A 22,080-nucleotide genomic window follows, 5' to 3' on the forward strand; every position below is an offset into this window, starting at 1 on the left:
GTTTTCCCTAACTGTAATAATCAGCAAGAATACAATTATATACAATTTGTGGAGACTGCATTCTGCTCTACTAAGGATCAATACCTTAAAATATTCCAAAAATGCAATTGATACAAAGAATACCTGAGTATGCGGGAGCATTGTCCCAAATGTTCATTAGTTTTGATAGTTTTAAAAATATAATTAAAAAAAATATTCCTGTTAGTGAATGATTAAGCTATTGTTTTGAGGGGTTCTGTGTAATGCAGGGATATGATGGATATATATTGTGGGCAAAGGGCTGGCCCTAGTTCCACCTACCTTTCCATACATGACACACTAGGAAAACCTGCCTAAATCAATCAAAGGAGGAAAGGAGCAGTGAAGAAGCTATACAGAGTAGGGTGCAGAGTAATTATTTCTTATGCAGATGCATCTGAGCCAGGTACACAGGGTGCTTTACCCCCAGGTACAGGAAAGAATTGCTCCGCTCCCTACTCTGTACTGCATCTTCACTACTTGGTGCTCTGCACATTTTATGTCTTGACTCAAACAATATACAAACACACTGTTCATGAACCCTTCACCCAATCTAATTCTGTATACTGATACCCTCATACACCCTCACTCTAACATTGTACACTGACACACATCACACTGCATACTAACACACACTTACTCTAACACCATGCACTAACACCCGACACAGTTTAATACTGACACACCCCAGAAACACTCACAAACTGTACACTGACTCTCTTGACATGCACAGACATTTTAACACCCCACACAGTCTAGCATTGCACACTAACACACAGACACTCATTGTAGTACCACGCACACACAAACACCCTATGCTGACATACACAGTCTAACACTGTACACTGAGACATACTATACACAGTAACTTGTACACTGTGTCCCACACACACATGTATTTTAAACTTCTAGATTGTCATTCTTTTTAACCAGAGATAGGCCTGGACATGGTTCATGGAGAACATTTTCACAATTGCTGAACTCAGCGAAGTCCCTTTAGGCTCCAATCGTAATGTTTCTTGCGGGTACTAATTATTAAGGCTATAAGCCTAAGTGAAAATATGAGATTGGCTGGAAGAATCTGCCTTTGGTCAATTAAAATACCCCAAATAATAACCACAGGATATGTCCCATCAAATAAATAAATGCAAACATATCCAGCTTACTCTCAAATAACCATCCAACATAACATGACAGTTATCCCCAGACATGTGTGAGAGCTCATAGTTCAGCTCATTACTGCCTTACACTGCACCAGCAGAATACACAGCAGACTAAACGTCTGTCAGAAACCCATATCAATAAGCATGTGGGTAAATTCCACAAGACTGGAAGTACGGTATATAAAACTATTAACAGATATATACAGCACATAAATAATAAACACAACAGCCCTTCATAGTGTTAAACCTTGGCTACTATGATGCTTTTTTCCTCTTTAAAGTACACCCATGTCACACCAATATCAGCTGCAGGTAAATGACATTTTAGTTCAGACAAAGAAAATACTCAGAGGCTGACCAATTATTCCATAATTTAATAAAGAACACATTGAATTCAACATTAAGAATTTGAAATGTAATTTTAATTTCTTCATCAGCGATTACTTTAGAAAATGTCTATACAAATACAAACTCTACAGATGTACTGTATGTTATGACTTCTTTACAAAATAAAAATAAACATATTTCCAAACAGCTGGAGAAATAGATCTTTTCCCTTAACTGACTTTTTCCATTCACTTATCTCAACTGAATATGATGCAATAATATTTTATTTTAAATGTAATAATAAAGTGCAAGTGTATGGGACATGAGAAGAGATACAAAATTATATACAAAATGTATACATTTACATATTTCCATGATATTTTGAGGACTAAAACATTCCACACATAACCCCAGCATCTTCAGAGTGGTCACAGTTATGAACGTTCCATTGTATATAAGAACACTGCAAGATGGAACTTTCATTGCCCTGACACTTCACATTGTCAAGGAAGATGTAGCCACTGCCTTGGCCATACCAAGCTTCTCCCCGAGCTTTTATGGCAGCACCGCAGCCTAGAGATCGACATGCCACATTTGCAGCCTTCAGATCCCACGCATCATCACACACTGTTCCCCACTGTAAAAGGAAAAATATTTCCAAACGACCTTCACAGCGGTGGCTACCATTTACGAAGCGGACAGACCCTGGTAAAGAAAAATGGTTAGGTGAAATAATTAAGGAAATCTACAACAATCACATGTTCAGTTGTTAGTATATGTGAAGTTATATTGGCCTGGATATAAAAGGATAACCACAGTCTCTGACTATCCCTCATCCTCCCTTGTGCTCAGGCACAGATTGGCCACCTGGCACACTGGGCAAATGCCCATTATGCTAGTGGCCATCAGCTCCCCATGCTCACCCAATTTGCAGATTGGGCTCTGCAGCATGAAACCAGCGGCTTGATATTGCTGGCCATATGCTATATGAGCATATCCATCCGTCGTCCGCACCTTTGTCATTGGATGGCTGCTGACCTTGCCAGGACAACTTAATGATCATTAATTCATTACTTTCCCTTTAAATCAGAAAGAGGCCTAGACCAAAGACCTAAAGGGGCTACAGAAACGGGCAATGATGTGAGAAATTGAAATATGAGCCACTGTTTCCACAACCCTTATAAATTTTAGTTTGATAAGAATTACATTAATTAACTATAGTACCACAAGTCCTGTTCATATTGTGTTTAACCTCACTTTTGTTTTGCAGGTAATGTTCCCCAAATCTTCTTAAACATCAAAGGGAGAATATAATGTCCTTGACACCCCAAAATATTAAAAAGCATTTATTGACAAAGAAGGTGCAGCCATGCTGTTAACATTTCTTCTAAGATCTGACAGTTTTTGCAACTGATTGGCTCCTTAAGCTGTCAATCAGTGGCAGGAAAGTGGTCAAATTGGTTTCAATTTGAGCGCTTTCCTGACACTGATTGACAGCTGCAAGCAGCCAGTCAGTGGTAAGAAAGTGCTCTCACTAAAATCAATAGGAGGACTTTACACATGCACAGACCCCTGCATGCAGCATTCACCAGAGTCAATGCTGGAGCTGACTGGAGGTGAGTACATCATGTGCATTCGGGTGAATGCATCTCCTGCAGGGCATTTAGCTGGAGGGAAAGGGGCACATGAATTAGAGGGGGTTAGGTAGAAAGTACATATGATGGCTGCAGTATCTCTCTAATGTTCTTCAAATGCTTTAGTTATTCATACAAAAATATCCTGAGGACAATACAGTTTGGCCCTTGTCAGTTACTTGTGCCCCTTTGCTTATAGTCTCTGCATTACTAGTAGGAAACTGCCAGGGCCAACTGCAGAGAGAGCATCAAGTGGTAACACATAATAATGTCATCCTGGGGCATGTCATATGTAAGATGTTACCACCTGGAAATGTCCTGTAACTAGGCTGGTGACTAGCACAACTGGGCAGTAAATTGTGGCGACATGGGGGGGAATTGGGCAATACATATTGGAATATTGACATTGGGGCTTGGACGAGAAGAATAGTAATTGTAGTTTAATGTATGAATAGTAGAAGTGCGGTAAAGAGGGAGGAAAAATGTACAGGGTGACTTGGAACAGACACAAGGTAGCAAATGGGCATGGAGAACAGAAGAGGGATGGTGAATTGACACAGGATGCAGCAGGAAATTGAGAGAATAGTAGGAATATTAAGGACACATACTCTAACACTAACACACACTTACACACTAATGCTAATACAGACTCCCTCTAGAATACACTTACACGTACACTTCCTCCCTCTCTCAGCCTCTTTCCTCGCTTTCAGCTCTCTTTCAGGCTGCTTGCATATGCTGTGTTAGCAGCCTCGCTTTAACCACTGGACCACATAATATTGCATTATGTGACCCAGCTACGTTCCCGCCTTCAGGAGTGGCCTGGTCCGCATTGGACTGGCCCGCTTTGTGAATGATTTTGGAATGGCCTAGGGGCAATCACCCTCCAGGCCTGCCCACCCATGAAAGTGAGGATGGCTAAAAATGGCAGAAAACAAAGAAAGTGACCAGGGAAGCAGCATTCCTGAGTCAAATCTGGAGAGAATATGTGGCTGGCTTCATATACCTCGGAATTGCTATGCATACCTTCTTTTGGAGGCGTTGCAGATTCTGTTGTGACTTCAAATCCTCTTTCTTTAGAAAACCATTCTGACTCTTGTGAACCTACAAAAAAGCAAAATTGAAGATACTTTAACTTCATGAATCATTTGCAATGTTGGTGGTTAGGACACATGTTTACTCTTGGGATGCTAGGCCAGTTTTTGCTCTAGTAAGGTAAGAAAAGGGTATATAAAAGTAAAAGCAGCAATAGTGCAGTATCTTCCATATCTGCTTTGATTTATCACATTCTCCTGAAGAAGATGGGACAAACCGGCGACTTTTTTGGACATTATATCAACCTGCCTTACTGGGCTCGTTTGCATGACTCTTTTGTTATGCCTCCATGTCCTGTAAGTGTTTTTAGTATTTTTAATGTATGAAGCTGGAAGATACTGCACTATGGCTGCTTTTACTTTTATAGATTTCAAGAAAATATATTAAAGAAAACTTTTTACAACATTTAACAGCTTGATATTCACCTACTCATGTGAGTATAATCAGAGTTTCTCTAGTCTGCTTTTCCCAAACATATTACACTGTTGTGGGATTTGTTTTTGTTTTTTCTCCCTATGTATATGCGCCCCTTCTTCTGACTACATTTGATTTTGGAGTATTTGGAGGAATACTCAGGCTGGGTGCTGCAGTGCAATATTGGGGGAGTAATATACGTATTTTTATTTTATTTAGTTCACATTCTGTTGAGCAGATATACCACGTGTTAAGGAATACTTCTTATTGATCAGTTTTTGCACCTCTGGCCAGAACTGTCATTGGGGTTACACCCAGTACTGATGCACTAGACATGACCTCCCTGCTGTCTCACAAAGGGGTGTGCAGAGGCAGGCCAGTAACCCACGTATATTACTTGACTCCCACAGTAGTATGGATGTGGTAACTAGCACAGAGAGTGCAGGCTGCAAGAGGGAGAATGAGAGGAAAGGGGAATAGTGTATGTGTGTCCTGTATTGTAGTGTTAGAGTCATTGTGTATGTATTTATGTGTAGTGTTAGAGTCAGTGTGGTTATACTTGACTGTGCTACAGTGCACAAAGCAAAGTCCATAATTTGGTAAGCTTGGCGTGGAAGAGCTTGACTGATCTACACTTAGTCCTGACATCAACCCCATTGATCACCTCTTGGATGAACTGGAATGGATATTGTTAACCAGGCCTTCCCCTCTAAAATCAGTGACTGACCTCACAAATACTCTACTGGATGAATGGGCAAGACTTCTCAAATCTTGTGAAAAGCCTTCCCAAAGTGGAAGCGGTTAAAGCTGCAAAGGAGGGACCAACTTCATATTAATGTCTATTTAGAATGAAATATCATCAAAGCCCCTGTTGGTGTACTGGGCAGGCATCCCAATAATTTTGTCCATATAGTGAGTGTCCGCCAATTGGTTGATGCTAGAGGAGGCCCCTGCAGGTGACCAATAGAGTCGTTCTCACGGCCCTTTAACCCCTGACCACGAACCTAAGGATTTCCGCTTCCGTTAACCCCTGCAATGCTGCGTAAATAAGGTAAGCTAGATGGGGACGGGACCTACGTGTTCGTTTTCATGTTCACCCGAATACAAATGCACAAGTCTAATGCATGAATGTTCGTGTGGGTGTTAGCATATGGTGTTATCAGCTTATGCTGTAGGAGTGACATGGGTGAACCTCTGGTTAGTGGTGCTCATGTAGCATGTGATCAGGCATGTATCTCTTGACATTGCTCAATGGGCTAGCTCAGTAGCTTTCACTGTAGACAGTGGTGGGATTCAGCCGGTTCGCACGAACCGTTTCTTAAAAAATGATCGGTTTGCGCGAACCGTTTCTTAATTACCCTATTATAGACCGCACTTTCCCCCCACTTAAAGTGGTTGTGCGATGCAGACAACCCCGCTGATGCCACCCTCCTCACTGAACGGGGCTGTCACGCCCACAAAGGTCACTGAGTCCCTCTGGCCAGCTGACTCAATTCTATTTCGGATCAACAGGGACGGCTTCTAAAAATGCCACCCCTGTCGATTCGAACTAGAAGTCAGTCAGCCAGTGCCGCTCAATAACTTTCGTGGGCGGCACCAGAGCTGCTCAATGACCTTTGTGGGCGGTACCAACCCGTTCAGTGAGGAGGGTGGGTGGAGCCGCCGTCAGCAGCAGAGGGGTTGTCTGCATCGCACAGATATTTGGCAGCGGGAATCCGACAGAATGCACATCGGGGTCTTCAGTCACGTAAGTTGAAGTAACTGGGGGCATGCATGGCAGTGGGAGGATGGGACAAAGATGCCTATGGGAAACTAGGGACAGAGTTAATTAATGTGATTAATTAATAGTAATTTAAAGTATGTACTGGTGCTTTTTAGATGATTTTATGTGACAAATGCAATTGATAAAACATCAAAGGAGGAATCATAGATTTGTAAAAAAAAATACTTTTTGAAAAAAGGTGAAAACGGCATATACCAATTTGAGTCAAATAGTTTCTTGCAGTTTTCACCTTGTTTTCAAGAAGTGGATTTACAAAAATGTTTAGTGGGTCTTTGTTTTATTAATAGCATTTGTCACATAAACAATTCACAATCAATTATCTAAAAAGCACCAGTGCATACTTTTTCCAGACTTCTATTGAACACTTTAATTAACTGCTTTTCATATATATATATATATTTGCCAAACAGCTTGAAAGTGCATTTTTTACAGTAGATTTTACTTACCGTATTTGCTCGATTATAAGACAAGGTTTTTTCAGAGCAAATGCTCTGAAAAATACCCCTCGTCTTATAATCGGGGTCGTCTTAAACCTGGATCCTCCTGCCCCCCCGCCCCACTTACCGGTACTTCCGAGTCCCCGGTGTGTAGCTGGGGCAGCGTGTAGATGTCTACGCGATTCGCGTACATAACTTCCGCTGCAGCAGGAAGGAGGTGTGGCTAGCAGCGCGGGTTGTCTGCGTCCATCGCGATAGACCCCCCGCTGCTAGCCACGCCTCCTTCCGGCTGCAGCGTAAGTGCGTGGGATCTACACGCTGCCCTGGCTACATGACAGGGAAGTCAGAAGCACCGGTAAGTTGGGGGGGGCGGGGGAGTGTTAAATGGGGGGCATAAGGCATTTCTGGAGGCAGAGTGCTCTGTGAAATGCCTTTTAACCCCCTTAATGCCACTCTGCCTCCAGAAATGCCTTTTTAACCCTCTATACGCCACTCTGCCTCCTGAATGCCTTAAACCTCCCTATATGCCACTCTTCCCCATAATATGCCTTTTAACCCAGAGTGGCATATAGGGGTATAAGACATTTCTGGAGGCAGAGTGGCACATAGGGGGTCAAAAAGCATATCATGGGGCACAGTGGCATATAGGGTTAAAAGGCATATCATGGGGCACAGTGGCATTTAGAGGGTTAAAAGGCATATCATGGGGCACAGTGGCATATAGGGGGTATAAGGCATTTCTGGGGCAGATGTGCATAACTTTTATTAAAAAAAAAATAGTTTAGATGAATTAACATTTACTGGTAAAACTTTTTTCCTATAGGGTCGTCTTATATTCAGGCCATTTCTTTTTTTCCTAAATTAACATTCAGATTTGGGGGGTCGTCTTATAATCAGGGTCGTCTTATAATCGAGCAAATACAGTATTTATGTGTGACTGTCTGAGTCTCTGTGTGTGAGAGAGACTGACTGAGTCTCTTTGTGTGAGAGAGACTGCCTGAGTCTCTGTGTGTGTGTGTGAGAGAGAGACTGCCTGAGTCTGTGTGCGTGTGTGAGAGAATGCCCGAGTCTGTTTGCGTGTGTGAGAGACTGCCTGAGTCTGTGTGCGTGTGTGAGAGACTGCCTGAGTCCCTGTGTGAGAGAGACTGCCTGAGTCTGTGTGTGTGAGACTGCCTGAGTCTGTGTGTGAGACTGCCTGAGTCTGTGTGTGTGTGAGAGAGAGACTGCCTGTGTGAGTGTACGAGAGACGGCCCGTGTCTCTGTGTGAGACAGACTGCCTGAGTCTCTGTGTGTGTGAGAGAGACTGCCTAAGTCTCTGTGTGTGAGAGAGAGACTGCCTAAATCTGTGTGTGTGTGTGAGAGAGACTGCCTGAGTCTGTGTGTGTGTGTGTGAGAGAGACTGCCTGAGTCTGTGTGTGTGTGAGAGACTGCCTGAGTCTGTGTGTGTGAGAGAAACTGCCTGAGTCTGTGTGTGTGTGTGTGTGTGTGAGAGAGACTGCCTGAGTCTGTGTGAGAGAGAGACTGCCTGAGTGTGTGTGCGTGTGTGAGAGAATGCCCGAGTCTGTTTGCGTGTGTGAGAGACTGCCTGAGTCTGTGTGCGTTTGTGAGAGACTGCCTGAGTCCCTGTGTGAGAGAGACTGCCTGAGTCTGTGTGCGTGTGTGAGAGAATGCCCGAGTCTGTTTGCGTGTGTGAGAGACTGCCTGAGTCTGTGTGCGTGTGTGAGAGACTGCCTGAGTCCCTGTGTGAGAGAGACTGCCTGAGTCTGTGTGTGTGAGACTGCCTGAGTCTGTGTGTGAGACTGCCTGAGTCTGTGTGTGTGTGAGAGAGAGACTGCCTGTGTGAGTGTACGAGAGACGGCCCATGTCTCTGTGTGAGACAGACTGCCTGAGTCTCTGTGTGTGTGAGAGAGACTGCCTAAGTCTCTGTGTGTGAGAGAGAGACTGCCTAAATCTGTGTGTGTGTGTGAGAGAGACTGCCTGAGTCTGTGTGTGTGTGTGAGAGAGACTGCCTGAGTCTGTGTGTGTGAGAGACTGCCTGAGTCTGTGTGTGTGAGAGAAACTGCCTGAGTCTGTGTGTGTGTGAGAGAGACTGCCTGAGTCTGTGTGAGAGAGAGACTGCCTGAGTGTGTGTGAGGTTTTTATTTTTTAGGACGAAATCTCGGAGGTGGTTACTAAAAAAATTGAATCCCACCACTGACTGTAGAGGTACTTCGGAGAATACAGAGGCAGGATATCACATCATTTCATGCCCCCATGTAAAAAGGAAGGGTAGCCAAGGGGCGAAGTCATAACAATCAGCTGGAGAACTGCCTTAGGTAAAACCTAGTGTAGCACACAAGTAAATGTACCACTGTCTGAGGCATAGCTGGTTGGCCAACCTGCACACTTCATTAGCCTACTTTGCAGAGATCATAGTTTATGCGTCTACCATGACATTATATGCTATTCACCTTGACATATAACCCCAGCATCCTCATGGTGTCCGCAGTTGTGTTGACCCCAGCCTAGGTGGAAGCAGTCTCTTAAGTCTTTCTCTGTACCATCGCAATCCACATTGTCAAGCAGGATAGGGCCACTGCCATAGCCAAAGTAACTCAAGGTTGTGGCAATAATGGCGGGGCCACAACCCATCTGTCTGCAGACCACTTGAGCATTGCTGTAATCCCAGTCATCGTCACATATAGTTCCCCAGCTGTTTTGGTACAGCACTTCCACTCGACCCTGACAGCTGCTGTTTCCATTTATCAATCTAATACTGCCACCTGCTGGACAAAAAAGATAAATATAAGTACCGTCTGCTAAGGAGAGAATTTCTGTACAGTATGAAAATATCTGAAGAAAACTGTACCACTTACAACAATGTTATACAGGCACAATACAAGAGACTATCATGGCTTCTTCACAGTCAATTCTTTCTAGGTTTGACAGCAAGCGTCCACTTTACCACTTTAAAGGAAGTCGTGTCATTTGTTATTTGAAGCAGTTTTTGGAAGGCACCTTTAAAATGAACCTTACAGTCTTGTTAATATTCTATGAGATAATCAGTATAGAGACTGGACATGTACAGTAGTGAGAAAGTACACCCTCTTTGAATTCTGTAGTTTGACATATCAGGACATAATCATTTGTTCCTTAGCAGGTCTACAAATTAGGTAAATAGAACCTCAGATGTACACATGACACCTTATGATTCAACAATTCAATTGTAGAACCCTTTAGCAGCAATATCTTGAAGTAATTGTTCTCTGTATGACTTTTTTAGTCTCTCACGTCACGGGGAGAAATTTTGGTACACTCTTCTTTACAATGTTGTTTCAGTTCATTGTGGTTTGCCTGCATTTTTTTATGCACAGCTCTCTTAAGGTCCTGCCACAGAATTTCAATCAGGTAAAGGTCTGGACTTTGGCCCGGCCATTGCAACACCTTCATTCTTTTCTTTTTTAGCCATTCGGTTTTAGATTTGCTGGTGTGTGTGGGATCATTGTTCTGTTGAATGACCAATTTCGACACGCTTTAGCTGTCGGACAGATGGCCTCACATTTGACTCTAGAATACTTTGGTATACAGAGGAGTTCATGGTTGACTCAATGACTGCAATGTTCCCAGGTCCTGTGGCTGTAAAACAAGCTCAAATCATCACCCCTCCACCACCGTTCTTGACAGTTGGTATGAGGTGTTTGTGCTGATATGTTGTATTTGGTTTTTGCCAAACGTGGTGCTATGCGTTATGGCCAAACATCTCCACTGTTGTCTCATCTGTCCAAAGGACATTGTTCCAGAAGTCTTGTGGTTTGTTCAGATGCAACTTTGTAAACCTAAGCCATGCTGTCATGTTCTTTTTGAGGCAAAGAGGCTTTTCCTGGCAACCCTTTGAAACAAACCATACTTGTTCAGTCTTTTAAAATTTAGCATGCTAACAGATCCAATGCAATTTTTCTGAGCATTGGACAGTCTGACCTTGGGGTGAATTTGCTGGGACATCCACTCTTGGGAAGATTGGCAACTGTCTTGCATGTTTTCCACGTTTGAATAGTCTTTCTCACTGTAAAATGATGCACTTTAAATTGTTTGGAAATGGCCTTTTAAGCCTTTGCAGATTGATGGGCAGCAACAATTGCTCCTCTAAGATCATTGCTGATGTCTTTCTTCCTTGGCATTGTGTTAACAAAAACGTGCTCCAGGCCAGCATACTGTTGAATCTTCAACTTTTATGAAGTGGTCACACTTGCTGAAGCTCAATTAATGAAGGTCACTTGATTAGAAGCACTTGTCGGCATCTTAATTCGTATTGAATCATAAGGCATACTTAGTTTTTCACACATGGTTTCTCCATTTTGGCTTTATTTTTGTTGACTAACTCATGACACGGTAATATGTAATATGTCATGTGTTGTGCCGATATGTAAAATCATAGAATTCAAAGAGGGCGTACTTTCTGTATAGAAGAATACATTATGCTGCATGGTTTAAATACCATTTTTTAATATCAGTCTTCAGAAATCTCTACAAAGAAACGTTTAGGAAAAATGCACTAATATGTAATATATAATTTTGAATTTTGAATATGCAAACAACCTTTTATATCTAATTATAGCTGTATTTTATGGGCTGTATTAACCATTTTTGTTAAGGTCTAAGTAAATTACTAAATTCATGTAAATTGAGATGAATTTGAAAATGTATGTTTAGATAAGAAGCTACCCCTATGGAAGTGAATGTGATGTAGGCCTATTTAACTCCTAATTCAGTGGCATAAGGTTTAGTATATGAGTATTATAGAAGCTTCACTTTCATATTATAGGTCATCTGTTGGCAAGTGTTAAATTGTCACAGAGGATCTGTGTTGTTGCCCGCACGTGTGCAGGGTGTTTATTTCAGCTTTAAATTTGCTGTACACCCCTTTAAAGTGTATAATGGAAGTAGTTTCCTATTTTTTGTAAATGTACCTTAATTTTAACATAGAATCCACAACAATAATTGAGAGTTGAATAGCAAACCATGCCTTTTTAACCACTGTTAACATTTAAGGTTAACAAGTAAGCTTTAGTTGAGTCACTGACTGGAACCCCTGGTGTTCCTTCTGGCTCTTCCAATGTGGAACCAATATGTGTCTGGACGAACAGTGAGTTTTTCAATTGGCTTTTGCCAACACTTACTTGGTGGGAACTACAAGCAATAAGAAGCATTCTGTAAATTCATGTAAATCTGCTGGCTGCTTTAGACTTGCCATTTGTTTATATTGTATGATTATATGATAGATATAATTATATATGATAATATAATTCCCGGAAGAAACTAGTAAGAACAGAGTGGATGCTTACTCTTTTTCCAAGGTTGCAGAACTGCAGTTGAAGGTAAATCCGTTTCAGTAGATGGTTGATCTCTACCCCATGTAACTGCAGAAAATAAATAAAAATATAGGTAATTACATATTTTACCCCGGCAAGTGCTGAGTAGCAGTTTATTACTTACCTGTAGCAGTGTCAGTAACATATTCAGCAGTATCATGAGACACAGGAGTTGTGTTTGGAGGAGTGGTAGAGATCTCCAAACCTAAATAGAAAGAAAAAAAGATGAACAAAATAAACTATCAGGAAGTAAAGGATTTACATCATACATTCTTAATCTTGGATAAAGTTAGCCTAGAATCTATGTTGTTGTTGTGTTAATAAGTATTTCGTAGTGAAAAAAAAGAAATTTTTACGTGGATGCTACCAGAACACAGGTTAAGTTTTAATCCTTTTTTTATAGTGGGAAAAAGGCTGTAAATTCCAAATGGTCACCTCTCACGGCACTGATTATTATTATTATTATTATTATCCTTTATTTATATAGCGCCAACAGTTTACACAGCGCTTAATACAATACATAAATTCAAGGGATATGACAAGACAAGAATTGACAGACTAAAACAAACCGATACATTTGGTGGAGAGAGCCCTGCTCGCAAGCTTACAATCTAGAGGGAAATGGGGTGACAAACATAAGGCATAGAGAAAGGGTGAGAGGTATTGTGGGGGTTGTATCGATGCCAAGGAAGTTCTAGCAGCTAAGATGGTATGCTTCTCTGAAGAAGTGGGTTTTTAGATGTTTCTTGAAAGTTGGGAGGGAGGGACAATGCTGAAGGTTCCTTGGGAGTAGATTCCAGAGATATGGGGCAGCTCGAGTGAAATCTTGTAGACGGGAAAAGGAAGAGGTGATGAGTGAGGAGGAGAGCCTTAGCCCATGGGAGGAACGTAGGGATCGAGTAGGAGAGTATTTGCTAATGAGGTCAGAAATGTACGGAGGAGCAGTATTATGGATGGCTTTATATGTCAGTACCAGGATCTTAAATTTAATTCTAAAGGTAATTGGGAGCCAGTGGAGGGTTTCACAGAGGGGGGAAGCAGAAGAGGAGCGACGTGCAAGGAAGATGAGCCTAGCAGCGGCATTTAGGATAGACTGTAAAGGAGAGAGTCGAGACAGTGGAGTGCCAACCAGAAGAGTGTTGCAGTAGTCAAGACGGGAAATGATAACGGAATGAACGAGTGTTTTTGTGGATTCTTGGGTATAAAATGCATTTACATAGAACCTACAACATCATTAATATTCCATGAAATCAATGAATCTTAAATAAATGATAATAACACTTATTCACCCTGTTCATTATTGTATATTAATTAATGTTTATTTAAAAAGAAAATTTGGAAAATGGGATCGACAGTCTACTGTAGAAATAAGTGATATTTCTCATTGCTTGATAAACGTAATAAAAAATGTCTAAAAAGGATGCTAGCGTAACTGCAGTAAATAAAATGGTATGCTAAAAAGCACTATTCAGACACCATGATTATACCCAGATAATGAAAAATGTATCTCCCCACATAGTCAGCTTGAAAGCAATATGCAAAATTGCAGCAATCTTATTATCCTTTGAAGGATATGCCACTTAGCTTGATGTACCCTTGTACATTTCTTGAACACAGGCCTCATCAATGGCAGACGTGGGCCACTGAATGTCAGCCATTACATAAAGTGCCATTATTTTAATAAACACCACAGAATCTTGTTTAAACCTAGACCAAGTGCTATAAAAGAGAGTGCGCATGAGAAAAGAGAATGAGTATATTAAACCCAAGTTAAAAATATAATGAAATATGATACTTCCCAATATATTTTTTTTTTGTGATTTTCAGACTCTTCCAGGTGCCATTTGACGATGGGACGTCCTGGCTGTACCGTTGTGCCCACAGTTACATGGAATTAGGGACTTAGACACAGATGAACTCTGCCCGCTTTAGACATCGATTTTAATTGGAAGATTCTACTTTTTTTTGTTATAATTCTATAAAGTTTATCGTCTTAACTTTTGTCTCCATCCCCTTCATATTCTCCTGAGATCTAATACATAACCCCTTCCTGGTGGGTTGATTTTCTACTGCTGGATCCATTTCAAAGGGTTGTCTGTGCCTACAAATTTGAGCACAAAACTGCTCAATCGCAGTAAGAGGCCATTCTACCGGTTTTATTCAGATTCTATATTCCTTGGCTGAGAGTCTGAAAATCTGAAAAAACATATTGGAAAGTATCATATTTCATTTTTTCACTTTAGATGTGCACCACTCACTTGCTTTTTTAATTCACTTATATTTGGGCCAACATGTGGATTTTGACCTTTCGATGGCAGCACTCACTTCTATTAAAGTGACCTCACACCATTCTTTGCGCTTATCAGCACCGGCTTTGCTTTTTAGGTTCTAGAAAGCCCATCTAAAATGTCTATGAAAGTTTATAGTATGTTGGGTACTGTATGTTAGGTACTAAAAAAATATCAACATGAAAGGCCATCTTTTTTAGTAGATCATATAATGGCCAGATGTTGTGCTTACATTGATTGTTAAGTAAGTGTTAGGGAAATTAGTCATCAGGATAGTTTTACAACACTGAGAGTTGAGGTTATGCTTTTGATTAGGTAACAACCAGAAACACTATTACACTGTCAGACACTTTCAAAGTTGTAAAGGCAGCAACATCTAGCCCATTAAACTAAATGTGTGTGAGGGAATACAGTCAGACTTGTAGTTGCTACTGTGTCAAATATAGATTTTTGTATGTATAATACAAGTCTCAATCTAGGTAAGTAAAATGATTAACCAGTAATCCTTGACTACTGGTCAACATTAGACTCATGTTTACACAATGCATGCAATTGCACATATGGATAAAAGTACTGTTTCAATGTGTATCCATTGTTTGGAACATTTACTCTCTAAGCATGGTTGTATCTAATTAGATACTATTGAATCTGTAAAAGTTTGCAGAAATTACCAGTACATATGATTCCAGCATCTTCATGATGTCCACAGTTGTGAATTCCCCAGCCAAGACTGTAGCATGCAGAAAGGTATGGCTCCGACCCATCGCAATTCACGTTATCCAATAGTATTAATCCGGTTCCATAACCAAAATAGGCATTGCTCTTGTAGTCCAGTGCTTGTCCGCAGTTAATCTGTCTGCACACCACACTTGCATCACTCATTCCCCAGTCATCATCACACACGGTACCCCATTTTCCCTTATAGAAGATTTCTACTCTTCCTTGGCAGTTGTCTGCCCCATTTACCAATCTGATGGTGCCATCTCCTGAAAATATTTGAAAAAAAAAATCAACAGGTCAGATTTACCAAAGGTTATAATACTGCCAAAAGAGCTATAGCTTAAAATAGAACTAAAAGTTAGATGAGGTCATCTAATTATTCTGTTTAGGTGTTTCAGCCACACTTTTTGCTAACAGGTGTATAAAATCAAGCACATAGGCATTCCATCTCCAACACTGGTAATAGAATGGGTCATACGGAAAAGCTCAGTGACTTTCACAGGATGCCACCACTGCTACAAGTCAGTTTGTGAAACTTCTGCCCTGCTAGATCTGCCCTGGTCCACTGTAGGTGCTATTATTGTGAAGTGGAAGCATCTAGAAGTAACAACAGCTTAGCCATGAAGCAGTAGACCACGCACATGCAGCCCATAGAACGTAAAAATTGATATACAGAAAGGATAATGGTTTGGTGCTGTTTTTCAGGATTTGGGCTAGGCTTTTAGTTCCAGTGAAGGGTAAAATTAATGTTATAGCATACAAAGACATTTTAGACAATTGTATGCTTCCAATTTTGTGGTACCAGTTTGGCCCAAACATAACTGTGCCCCTGTCCACAAAGCAAGCTCCATAAAAAGACATGTTTGACAAGTTTAGAGTGGAGAAACAAAGTGGCCTACATAGAGCCCTGATCTTAACCCCATTGAACAAATCTGGGATGAATTAAAATGCCAATTGCATGCCAGGCCTTCTCATCCAACATAAGTGCTCTTTTGGCTGAATGGTCTTGGTCCACCCAAGGATATGAGAGAGTTGAAATGTTTCACATAAGCTGCAAATGCCTTATTAGCAAATATGTCGCTTTGATAAGACTGTGGCTCTGATATTCATCATTCCTTCTCTGGTATCATTAATAAAAAAACCCCAAAAAAACAACAACAAGGAGCTCCACAAGGTGGCTCTTCAGGTAAGGTGGATGGGCTGACCCAACCTTGGGTTTGGATACTTATATGTTAGGGTGTAGTGTGAGGTTAAATCTCTCTGTATTTAAAGCAAAACAACACAAATATTACCTTAGACATACTGAAACAGAAAAGGACAGAACCATATGATCATTTACATTATAAAAATAATTATTTGTTACTCACTGAGACCATTTTGTAAGGAAGGTGAGGGGCCCTTTGTGGAATGTCCCTTATTAGATGGGGTTGGTAAAAGCTCTGGAAAATAAGAAGAGTTTTTAAGAATTTTACCTTTACTAAAATGAATATATTAATGATCCACTTGTGTAAAACATTCATTCATTGTGCTCTTTAGTAAAAAAAAAAATCCTTAGAATATATTTCATTTTGCCCTTTCTTCTAAATATTTAATCACATAAAAAAACACGCAGACATATTCAAGAAGCCTTTCAGTTTCCATGGCAACAATATATCAGCGTCTCCCTTCGTGTCACATGACAAGAGTTCTCAGCAAAACGTGTAAGGCAAAATGCTGCATGATTAAATAATACTGTACTTTCTGGGAATGGCTTGGTCATTTAACAGTACTATGAATAATGTTTTGTTTGATGCATTCATTTAGTCTGGACAGCCCCTCTGCCACCAAAGAGGGGCAGAGTTCCTTTATTGGGTGATTAGGCTCTCTAGTGCGCCCCTGCTTAATGAGCTGGTTACAAAGGGTGATCTTAAATCTCTGTGACCAACCCGTTAACTTCAGTGAGGACTCTGTCATAGCAGAGCAGCCTCTATAGCATGCTGCTCCCAGATGCTTCATACCCCGAAGAGCTGCCATGTACTGGTGCTCAGTAGTAAGGACCGTGGCCTTGTAGGGCGCAACTAGATGGGCTGGTCTACGGCAGCACGGTAGATAAATATGCCGCTGAGTATTCCACAATAAGATACTTTTCTATCCTTCCTTAAACTTTGAATGTAGTAATTTCCATGTATGGAGTGTCTTGCCAAAATGTTAATAACTAGACAAGAAAGAACAGTGACTTTCAAAATATAGGCAGGGAAAGCAGTCATGACATTCATACCAAAATGTTTGATGACATGGTTAAAACCTTAAAACCACTCAAGTGCTAGACAGGGACCATTAAAATGAGCAAAGCTTGTGCTTTATGGGTAGTCTAGACCTTTATACCTGGCCACTTTTCTTAAAAGGTTAAGCTCCAGCTCTAGCTTCATGTTTGAGTTGTTTTGTACTTATTAGTTATCCAATTTTTGTAAGGTTTGTGTCACTTACATGAAACAATTATTTCAGCGAGGATTCAATTTCATTTGTGAAGCATATATTTGCAACATAAAGATTTAATAGATCTTTGACATATGTTTGGCTTATCATCCTATCTTTTTTTCATGACAGACTGGAAGCAAACCTTTTTACCATTGCAGGTGACAGCAACGTCCTCATAGTGGTAGCAGTTGTGTATTCCCCATCCAAGGCTCCTGCACTGGCTTAATGCAGTTTCTCTTCCTGTGCAATCCACATTGTCTAAAAAAATTGGTCCCGTGCCCTGCCCGAAGAATAGTCGAGGAGGCAGAGCTGTAGCATGGCCACAACCCAACTGCCGGCAAACCACATTGGCATCCACAATGTCCCAGTCATCATCACATACTGTGCCCCAAGTTCCGTTATGAAGAATCTCCACTCGCCCTTGGCAGCGACTCTCGCCATTGACTAATTGGACCTCTGTAAGTAAGTGAATAAGAATGTAAACAGCAAATACTGTTTGGAAGTATTAAAATTAATGGACAAAGATTTTGTAGATAACTAACACAAAACTAAAGTTAAATGCTTTTCCACTGAAATTTGTTCTTTTCTTCAAATTCAACCAGGGATTATATCAGCTGCTTCAACATCATAAGTAGTTTTTACTTATACCTAAATATTGTGACAGCTAAAACATGATCTGGTTAGCTATTTAAAAGGCAGAGTGAGTGTGAGAATAAGAAGCCATGGACACTTTTATAGCAACAAGGACCTGGTGCATCATTCAGCCAAATAAAAATTAAGAAAAAATGCATACTACAATGTTTTTATAGAAAAACAAAAAAAAATCAAAAAATCTATCTGTGTATACAGTACAGTATATACTAGATTGTAAACAGGGCCGGCCCAAGGCAAAATGCCGCCTGGGGCGAATTTTAAAATGCCGCCCCCCTTATCTACCCTTCCTCTCCCTCCGTCCCTGCCGCCCCCCCCCCCTTATCTACCCTTCCTCTCCCTCCGTCCCTCTTGTACTTACCTTTCAGCAGTCCTGCGGCGAGTCTCCCTGTTCGGTCTCGGTGCCGGCTTGTAATGCTGAGCGCCGGAAATCTTCCGGCACTCAGCATTACAAGCCAGCACCGAGACCGAACAGGAAGACTCGCCGCAGAGGAGAGAGAGAGGGGCGCCGAGCGGGTACTGACAGCGGTGCCCCTTTCTCTCTCTTTCGCTTTAAAAAAAAAAAAGGGCTTGGGGCGGCAAAGTGCCGCCCCTTCAAGAGTGCCGCCTGGAGCGGTTGCCCCACTCGGCTCCATTGTCGGGCCGGCCCTGATTGTAAACTCGCAAGAGCAGGGCCCTCTTCTCCTTTGCACCAGTTTGTTATTGTATGAGTTATTGTATGTGTTTATAAATTGTTCTAATGAATGTAACAGCGCTGCGGAATTGGCCTGCGCTTTATAAATAAATGTAATGTAATGTAATGTAGAGTTGCCAAACCTACATGTTAAAATACCTACGAACAACAGGTATTTGAAAACGATATATAGTTTTAGTATTGATTTTATCTTATTAACAAGCACTAATGGATGTTACATAAGACAACAGCAGTGTAATTTACTGCACTATGCATTGTAGGTGTACATAGACATTAAAAGCAAGGAGAATGTTCATTGTGTCATGAACAATCTTTTGTTTTCACAAAACACGTTAACAAATAAATATGAATTCAATGTTCTTAAAGAGGTTTAGGAAAATGACATGGGGATTACATGACGTCTTTAAAAGGATTATTGAATAATCGAGGCAGAAAGTAATAATTCTTAAATTAATTCACAACTGTGATAACTGCAATTGATCTGTGTCTTCTAAGGACAGGAAAACTAGAAGAACATAAAATGTAATAAGCTCCGTTTTGTTGAACATGTAGCTACTGTTTTATTAATACCACTAACCCCTCAGCAAGTACAATTGTAAATATAAAGGATCTGAAAATGTTTTACTAAAACAAAAGTATCAATGTTAAGCAATAATGATGTTAATACTGTATCTCTATAATATGGCAAAAAAAGTATATTTTCCTTTGCATGTGCTAAATGTTTACATGTGGTTGAATGATTAGCGAATGTTACTTGACTATGTACCATGATAGTTGAATTGCAGTCTACTTTGTAACAAGGTAAAGCAATTTTTTTTTCTTAGTCTAGAAACTTGACTTGATTATTAGGACTGTGTTCCACTTTGTGCAGTCAAGGACCCTGAGTTTGTCAATAAATAATAATATACATAGTCTTACCTGCCTCTTCTCTCCTGGCCACAGTTATCAGTTCTAGGAGTAAAGAAAATATAATTTTGAAAACCAAAAACTTAGAGTAGCATTATAAGAACTGAAATATTATTGGGCAAAGGGATGCACTTGGGTCAATCTTGGACCATATGGGTCAGTGTCCATATACTTGAGGTGAGGGCCCTGTATGTAGGTGGTGAACAGCTCTGGCATATTACCCATATATCCAAAGGCAAATTTACTCATAAGGCTAGTCCAAAGTATATGTGCCCTGATGAACACATACAATACAATACATACAAAATAGCTTAAACAGGCAAGCGGAGCAGGGCTTCTCATTTCATTTGTTTTTGTTTATTTGCAGTCCCCAGTATAGCAAGAAGGATGTATCCTTGTATAGAGTATCATCTCACCAGAACATATGGAGCATTTCAACCCCACAACTACCAGATGCTCTGTGTGTCCATTTTATGGGCTTTCTATGCAATATTTTTGATAAATGTGTATTATCAAGACAGCCTAGTGCCTGTTATAAGGCATTCATGCAAATTTTTTTATGTAGCACACTAACCAAATCATTCCGTAAGCCTTCCTCATAGAAACTAAACATAGTTTAAATACATATTTGTTGAATTATCTGTATTCAGGCAGGTATTTCAACTATAATACTAGTAGTAAGAAAAGCATGAAATACCAGGCAAGAGATTATATTAGCAACAAATAAATATATTTGTTTACATTTTAAATAATGCAAATAAGGATAATAATAATACTGATATAATGATGATGATAAAGTCACCTGAGGGGTTGCATAAAATGAGTATGAAAGTTAGTGGCACAAAGCAGGCAGTCAACATCCAGAGAATAGGTGTTGGCAGGTGAAGCTCAATCAAAGGACCCTTTCTCATTTCTGCTTCCACAAAGTAGCACCAGTGACAATATGTCTCCCAAATTCTGGGAGAACTCTCCACGCCTGTAAGTTAACAATCCAATATGAGTTACAAGCCGAACATATCTGCATTTTTATTTATTTTTTTCTTAACTGAAAAATGTATCATTTCATTATTGCATCTTTAGCAACATTGTATGAAGAAACTGGACGCAAAGCACTTTCGGAACCTCAAAACCACAATTCAAATGTTGTTACCATACATTTTACCCTGTTGGTCCATTTCTCTTTTTCTTAGAGGGCCTAAGTAAATAGATGTATTGGGGGCTAACACAAATAATCAAAAAGAATAATTATATATAAATTAAGGAAATCCCTAATAATTTTCAGAGGAATCTGCATAACACTAAACCCCCCAAGAAGAAAGGCATTTCAGCCTTTCTGAAAAACGAATTTGTTTGACAAAATATACAGTATTTCTCAATAATCCATAAAGTTCAATAATAGAAGTGAAATATGTTTGTTAGTATATACTGAAAATCAAAAATTCAAGTTTGTGAATATTACAATCCACATTATTCCAGCACTCTTTTAGGGCATCTAAAGAGAATGTCTATAGATGTCATGGTGTGTCTTGCCTTTTCCCTTTTCCAATGCTCCCAAAGATGTTCAATGGGATTTTGGTCCAGTGATTTAGAGACCACTACCCTCCCATGAAGGCTACACTTTGCGAGTCATCCCTTGACTGTGTTTTTGCTTACTGTGGTGGGAAGTATCTTGTTCAACTCGGCTTAAATTGTGGCAGTAGATGCTATTCTATTCCTCAATGATGTCAGGTTGATATGCTGGTCTTCTGATGTATGGTCACTTAAGGTCTGCTTGGTCTTGATTTGGAAGAAAATTATTTGGCTTCAGAAAATCTCTTTAGTGTATTATACACCCCTTATAAATATTCAACTTAGCTGCTATTTGGGGCTCGGAAAGTGTTTCAGCAAAAGGTACTTCAACTCATGTCCTTATTCAAAGGCCCTAACAGAAGCATTAATATATATATATATATATATATATACTGTCATAGCAGTTTTGAAAACATATATGGTAAGTAAATAGTGTGTGAAAAGGATATTCATACCATTGGAAGAATGATCCCATTCTTGCCATGTAAATTCCTTGCCTAAATTTGTATTTTAATGTCCTTGTTAGGATCTAAGAGAAGTTGGTAGCAGGAAAAACTATTTTTCTTAGAGTGACTT

General features: G+C 40.2%; 1 protein-coding gene across 1 annotated transcript; it reads right to left on the reverse strand.

Moving 5' to 3' along the window:
• Positions 1–1,896: 1,896 nt before the first annotated feature.
• Positions 1,897–21,110, reverse strand: LOC149301005 (scavenger receptor cysteine-rich domain-containing group B protein-like). The gene is made up of 10 exons (XM_089484512.1): positions 21,098–21,110; positions 19,948–19,980; positions 17,835–18,140; positions 16,595–16,666; positions 15,179–15,493; positions 12,344–12,424; positions 9,412–9,633; positions 4,169–4,246; positions 3,098–3,175; positions 1,897–2,213 (listed from the first exon to the last, which is right to left on the reverse strand). The coding sequence occupies exons 1-10, from the start codon at positions 21,108–21,110 to the stop codon at positions 1,897–1,899; spliced, it is 1,515 nt and encodes a 504-aa protein (XP_089340638.1).
• Between the last annotated feature and the right edge of the window lie 970 nt (positions 21,111–22,080).

Source organism: Sceloporus occidentalis, unplaced genomic scaffold, assembly GCF_023333645.1.
Source record: "Sceloporus occidentalis isolate IW3139 unplaced genomic scaffold, rSceOcc1.0.p SCAF_22, whole genome shotgun sequence".
In the NCBI taxonomy this organism is placed as follows: Eukaryota; Metazoa; Chordata; class Lepidosauria; order Squamata; family Phrynosomatidae; genus Sceloporus; species Sceloporus occidentalis.